This window comes from Sinocyclocheilus rhinocerous, unplaced genomic scaffold (genome assembly GCF_001515625.1).
Source record: "Sinocyclocheilus rhinocerous isolate Xijiao unplaced genomic scaffold, SAMN03320098_v1.1 scaffold2019, whole genome shotgun sequence".
NCBI classification, from domain to species: Eukaryota; Metazoa; Chordata; class Actinopteri; order Cypriniformes; family Cyprinidae; genus Sinocyclocheilus; species Sinocyclocheilus rhinocerous.
This window is the reverse complement of record NW_015660491.1, coordinates 142734-149186: the sequence shown is the minus strand read 5'-3', so window position 1 is coordinate 149186 and position 6453 is coordinate 142734. Positions and strand designations below refer to the sequence as shown.

Sequence of the window (6453 nt, the reverse complement as noted above, 5' to 3'; positions counted from 1 at the left end):
GTTTTGTAAAAATCGACGCGTTTCAAAAAGGCGGGGCATAGAGGAGAAACAATAATGTACAGTATGTGGAAAATAATGTGTTTTTTTTACTTTAAACCGCATAAACACATTTCATTACACCAAATACACAAAATAATGTTCTTTTTAGCAGCATCATATGACCCCTTTAACAGTATATGCATTTCTGATCAGGCATTGCAAACAGAAACCCCAGACTGGATCTTTTCCCACAACAGCTTGTTGTCTTTGTGCAACCCTCTATGCACACCTTGGAGTGAAACTCTCAAGCGCTCAGTCAGCGTGTTTATCGAGTGAAAATCTGTGTTGAACGCCTCTCACACACATACTAGCGTGTAAAATCTAAGAATTTATTAGCCAATGGCTAATGTTAGACATCATTTAGTCGCCCAGAGTAAGATTTAGTCGCATTTGCGAGTGATTTACTCGCAATGTAGAGGGTTGTTGTGAATGTCCACTTGATTTTTGCTCACTTCTTTTATTACTGTCCTGCTAACGAGTGCCACAGAACAAGCAGCAAAATAAATCATGTTTACAGTATATTTAGAAAACTAAATAAAGTTGTATGCTATATCGAGCAGTGTTGCTCAGGCCTTGTTCATATCACAGGCTGTCAAGACCCTGAATAATTCAGCATTTGAGCTATTATTAGAGGTCCATCTGTGTGACCCTTTCAGATGTTATTTGATCCAGCCGTGGATTCACAGATCAGCTTCTCTGGCTTGCTTCTGCAAGTCAATTGGATTTTTATGCATGAGTGATTTTCATTTCATCACAACTGTTAGATTAATTCAGTATTTGCCATTTATGGTGATGAAAATCCTGTGAATATGATTAATTTGACAAATAATCATACAGACAGGAGGAGAGGCCTGGGGGAATCCAACAGAAACATTTCCCTTCAAAATCAAAAGAAAAAAATAAGATATTATATTTTGATTGAACAAAAAAAAAAAAAAAAAGTTTTTTTTGTGTGATTCTTTGCAAAAGTTACTTTTTTCCTTTGGTAAAATTTTACAATAAAGTTTCATTTCTTAAATGTACATTATGAACAATACTTATATGACAGTTAATGTTAATTTAATTGTTTACTAATACATATTTTAAAATCAAAAGTTAATGTAGTTAATGCACTGTAAACTATCATGAATAATAAATGAATGGTTGTATTTAACATTAACAAGGATTAATAAATGATATAAAAAATATATTGTTAGTTCATGCTAATGCATTAACTCATAATACCAAATGAGAGCTCATTGTAAACAGGGTTATTATAGTTAACTAAAACTAAAACCTTTATAAAAAGTTACTTAAAACAAAAATAAATGTTAACTAAAATAATATAAAATATAAAAAAACGTATTTTATTTCAGCAACATTTCTCATTTTCAATTAGTTTCATTTGATGTATTAAAAAAAACTCAAACAAATTAAATTAATAAAAACTGTATAGACTTATTAAAAAAACAAGAACTACTAAAAATGACAAAAAAAATGCAACAAATCTACTAAAACTTTCAAAGTAAAAATTAAAATAAAAAAATGCAAAAATAAAAATGAATTCAAAATATTAAACAAAACTTTAACAGTATATCAGTTATACTAAAATAATTGCGCTGACTGTAAAGTATTACCTTTTGTACATTGTGCATGAGAATTAAGCACATTTGATGTTTTACTGAATATTAAATTGTCTTAAAAATAATGTCGCAATGCAAAAAATCTGAATGATCTAGAAAAGCTTTAATTTTCTTCATGCAAAATATAATTTCGTATTTTTTCCATGTCGTTTTAGGATGAAATAAGAGCTAGACTTGTTCTTGTCATGTTTTCTGAGGCTCATCTCTTTTCTAGAAGACGTCTTTGCAGATTTTAAAATAGGTCTGTGATGTGTTTGGCAGCGTTATTTGATATGGTGTTGCTTTATAATATTTCTCATGTCGTTCCAGGTTTGGTTGTGAGTGTGTGTGTGTGTGTTTGTGTGTCCGGCCAGTGAGTCCCGTGCGCTCTGGCGTGTATGAATGGATCAGGTTGGCATGGGGAACGCAGAACACCAGGGGGCGCTGGCAAAGGGCGAAGTGTTGCCACGCCCCGCCTCCAGCCAATCAGAGGTGAGAATGCTCTTTTCTGAACCCGCCCACAGCAGAGAACAGCCAATAAGATTGCACTATTCCATTCCAACTGATTCTGACCATTTTTTAAATGTATATTTTAGTTTGTCATTATTTACTCATCCTCATGCCTTTCTAAAACCATATGACTTTATTTATGAGCATAAACATCTTTTGTGTTCATCTGGGTATGTACAGTAAATGATGCAGAATGCAGACATAAAAACCGGTTTGTGAGGTCAGGCTGGCCTTCATTCATGCAACAGGAAGAACAGAAGATCTTATTTTATTTCAATTACTTAATTTTTTTTGGTTAACTATAATAATCCTGGCAGTCAGTGTGCATATCACTGCACAGCACCTACGAAATTCATTTTCTAATGAATTTTGTGTCCTTAATATTTGTATTATGTAGTGACTGTTTTATAATATCAATAAGACACTTGAGAGTGTTATAATGTGACTATATTCGCTGGATGTTGTGTCTATTCGCACTTCAACCTCTTGAACCCTACTGCATACTTGATTACTAAGTGTGTTGTGTTGAAATAGAATATTTTCATTTTGTTTCTAATTTAATCTATGATTATGAAGAAATGTGGGATGATTTCAAGCTCAAAATAATGTCAAGCTCTTATAATTAGAATAATAGTCAGTTCTGTTTCAGGAAGCTGTTATCATGATCGTTTTGTTTTGTTTTGGGGTTTTTTTTCCATGTGGGTTGCTAATCGGCTCATTTACAGTAAAACCATCAGTCATTTTAATGTTTAACAAGAACTCACACGAGCTGTTAGTGTCTGCAATATGGCTTGTGATTATTAAATCACAAAGGCTGCAATACAGTTAAATATTATAATGTTAATATTTCCAATTTTGTTTTTATTTAGTAATCTTTAGATTTTACCAGTTTTTACCATACTTTCAAAACAAAAATTAAAATAGGAAAAATATGCTATATGAAAATAATTGAAGACAAAATGTGTTTTACTGAGAAAAAACAAGATTTGGTTTTTAAAAAGCCTTTTTCCAAAAGGTACATCTGGAAAAATGGTGGTCGTCTTATAATCAGGGTCGTCTTATATTCGGGCCAATACGGTAATAATAATAATTATTATTATTTATAGACATAGATATATAATCACAAAACTTTGGCCAAATTGTGCAACCCTACAAATAAACACAGCAACCCTGAGAGGCTTGTAAAGGCTGCAATACAGTGAAATATTACAATACTAACAGCTCTTATTTTGTTTTATTTTGTAATTTTTGAACTTTTATTTGGTAGTGGTAATAAATAATAATAATAATAGACATATTGATGTATAATCACAACACTTTAAATTGTGCAACCCTTCATATAAACACAGCAAACCTGAGAGGCTTGTAAAAGTTTTGTAAAATATTTCTTAACAAATTCTTAATAGGTTTTTATTTAGGTTTTTGTTTGCTTGCTTGTTTTTAATTTATTTTATATCGTTTTTTTTGCTGTTTTTAAATAATTTTATTATTTACTTAAAATCAAATTTTAAATTCACTTTTTTTTAATCAGAAAAATAACTTTTTTTGTGCAGCCCTAGTCTGTAGCTTATATCAGGATCATATTAAACGTTGTTTTTAGATCCTTCATATTTTGATTAACAGGGCAAATTCATTTGTAACTGAGCGGTTAATCTAGTTACTTAGTTAGTAGCTGATCTGACTAGTCTGTAGTTTTCAGATGGTCAGCATGCTGGGACTTTGGGAATAAAACTCAACCCAGTGTTCCTGCTTTACTCGTGTTCGGACAATCATTCATGGGTGGAAACCGATTAGAAGTGTGAATATAAAGCTGTTCTGCTTTATAAAGATTAGAGGGAAAGCTTGAGTCTGTCCCAGAAACCTCAGTATGTGCTCACGCCTGGACATGTTACAGCATCACTAGATTACAGCCTCGATGATTAACACTGGTTGTGTTTGTGAACTATTAGAAGACGCAGACTGCTGTATTTATTGGTTTATATGTGGAAGTCCTCCTGAATCAGAGCTAATGTGTGTTCTCTCTGTGTGTGTGCAGGGTTTTAAACAGGGTCGCTCGGTCTTGAACTCTTTGCTCTCGGGGGCGTTTGCAGGAGCTGTGGCCAAAACAGCCGTGGCCCCGCTGGACCGAACCAAGATTATCTTCCAAGGCAAGAAGACAAACTCATATTAACATTCCTCGAGTGACTGACTAAACATTTACAGATGCGCTAAAGTATGTAAACACTCAGTCAGGCCTGTAGATGTTTGAATGTCATTGCATCAGGTGCGAATGATCAGAGAGTCATTCTGAGAGTCAAGCGTGAGTGGATCAGTTCATGTGATTCTCCTCATCTGTGTGAAATGACATCCACTAAACAGCCAGGGGTGCAAACATGCCACCTTTCAGTGAAAATCACCATTTAGAATCCAAAACAGCTCATTGTGTCACTTATAATGTGCATTTGAAAATGCAATTCGCCAACCATATTACCAGATTTGTAATGAGTGTCATTTATAAATCTGTTGACAGCAAAAGAGAAGCTGTGTGGTTTAACATTTAGAAATTAAGACATTCATGAATATTAGTGTTGTAATTTTACTGTAAAATAATAAGAATATTTATTATTATCATTATTGTATACTTTATTTTACAGTGCAATAGTAGTATTACTGTTGTAATGTATTTCTTTATTGTTAATTGTTTAAATTTTTTTAAACTTGATATAAAATAATATTTAAATTAAAACAACATTATTATTATTGTTATTATATACTTTATTTTACAGTGCTATAGTATTATTACTACTTTAATATATTTCTTGTTAATTGTTTTAATTTTTTTAACTTAATAATATAAAATATTTAAATATAAACAACATTATTATTATTATTTTGTTTTTTATTATTACTATTATTATATACTTTATTTTACAGTGCAATAGTATTATTACTATTGTAATATATTTCTTGTTTCTTATTTTATTTATTTGTTTTTAAACTTGGTGATATAAAATAATATTTAAATAACAACATTATTATTATTTATTTTTTTATTTATTTAGTCATTTATTAGATGCTTTTATCCAAAGCGACTTACAAATGAGGACAACAGAAGCAATCTTTTTTGCTTATTATAATATTAGCAATATTATTGTTATGTACTTTATTTTACAGTGCAATAATATTTAAATAAAACAACAATAGTTTATTATTATTATTATTATATACTTTATTATACAGTGCAATAGGATTATTACTATTGTAATATATTTCTTTGCTTGTTTTAATTTTTTTTAAATTATATAAAATAATATTTAATTAAAAGCAATAATATATTATTAGTAGTAGTAATGGTAAACTCTATTTAAAAAATATATAAGGTCTGTCATCACACTAAAAGTACCTTTAAATTCATGTGTTAAAGCAGATTTCCAAAACACCAGCAATGACATTCAGACATTTAGAAGAGTGACGCCTTTTGGTGCAACTGTACGAATGATTAGTAATGATAGACCTTGTATTTGCACAATAAATGTTTCACAGGAATCTATATTTGTGATTTATTTTTTTGTTTATTTGTTGCTGAAAAGTTGCTTTTATTCCTTATCAGCTGAATGAACACAGGAACTAAACATTTCTCTGTCTTCTCATTTTAGTGTCGTCGAATAGATTCTCCGCCAAGGTGAGTATTTTTCTCGGTCTTTGAATGTGCATCTGCACTTAAATGTCAGCGGTTTTGCATATTAATTTAAAAGTTTGACTTGTATATTTTGCATTCCTGTAGTGCACAGCATTAGCAATGCCAAGCTCGTGGGTTCGATTCCCAGAGAATGCATTAACTGATATAATGAATGCAGTGTAAGTCACTTTGCAAAATGCATAAAAATATAAATTGTATGGCTTCCAGGAGGCGTACAAGTTAATTTACCGCACGTATCTGAAGGATGGCTTCTTCAGTCTGTGGAGGGGAAACTCGGCCACGATGGTGCGCGTCATTCCATACGCTGCCATCCAGTTCTGTGCTCATGAACAATACAAGAGGATTCTGGGACAGTATTACGGCTTCCAGGGCAAGTGAGTGTGATTTTACTCTCTGCTGCTTCACCGCCGCACGGTTACATGGACCAAAGCGACTTACAAATGTGACCCTGGACCACAAAACCAGTCATAAGGGTCAATTTTTTAGAAATTGAGACTTGTACATCATCTGAAAGCTGATAAATAATCTTTCCATTGATGTATGGTTTGTTAGGATAGGACAATATTTGGCCGAGATACAACTATTTGAAAATCTGGAATCTGAGGGTGCAACAAAATCTAAATA

The 6453-nt window shown here is 31.8% G+C and overlaps 1 protein-coding gene across 1 annotated transcript in view; it reads left to right on the top strand.

Annotated features, from left to right (window-relative positions):
- The window catches only part of LOC107724990 (mitochondrial coenzyme A transporter SLC25A42), a 21389-nt gene that overhangs the window by 9573 nt on the left and 5363 nt on the right, over positions 1-6453 (top strand). Inside the window, exons 2-5 of the mRNA XM_016534105.1 lie at positions 1971-2132; positions 4186-4297; positions 5786-5811; positions 6037-6203. Coding sequence (XP_016389591.1) covers positions 2043-2132; positions 4186-4297; positions 5786-5811; positions 6037-6203 — 395 coding nt within the window. The 5' untranslated portion in view covers positions 1971-2042. The remainder of the gene's footprint in view (positions 1-1970; positions 2133-4185; positions 4298-5785; positions 5812-6036; positions 6204-6453) is intronic.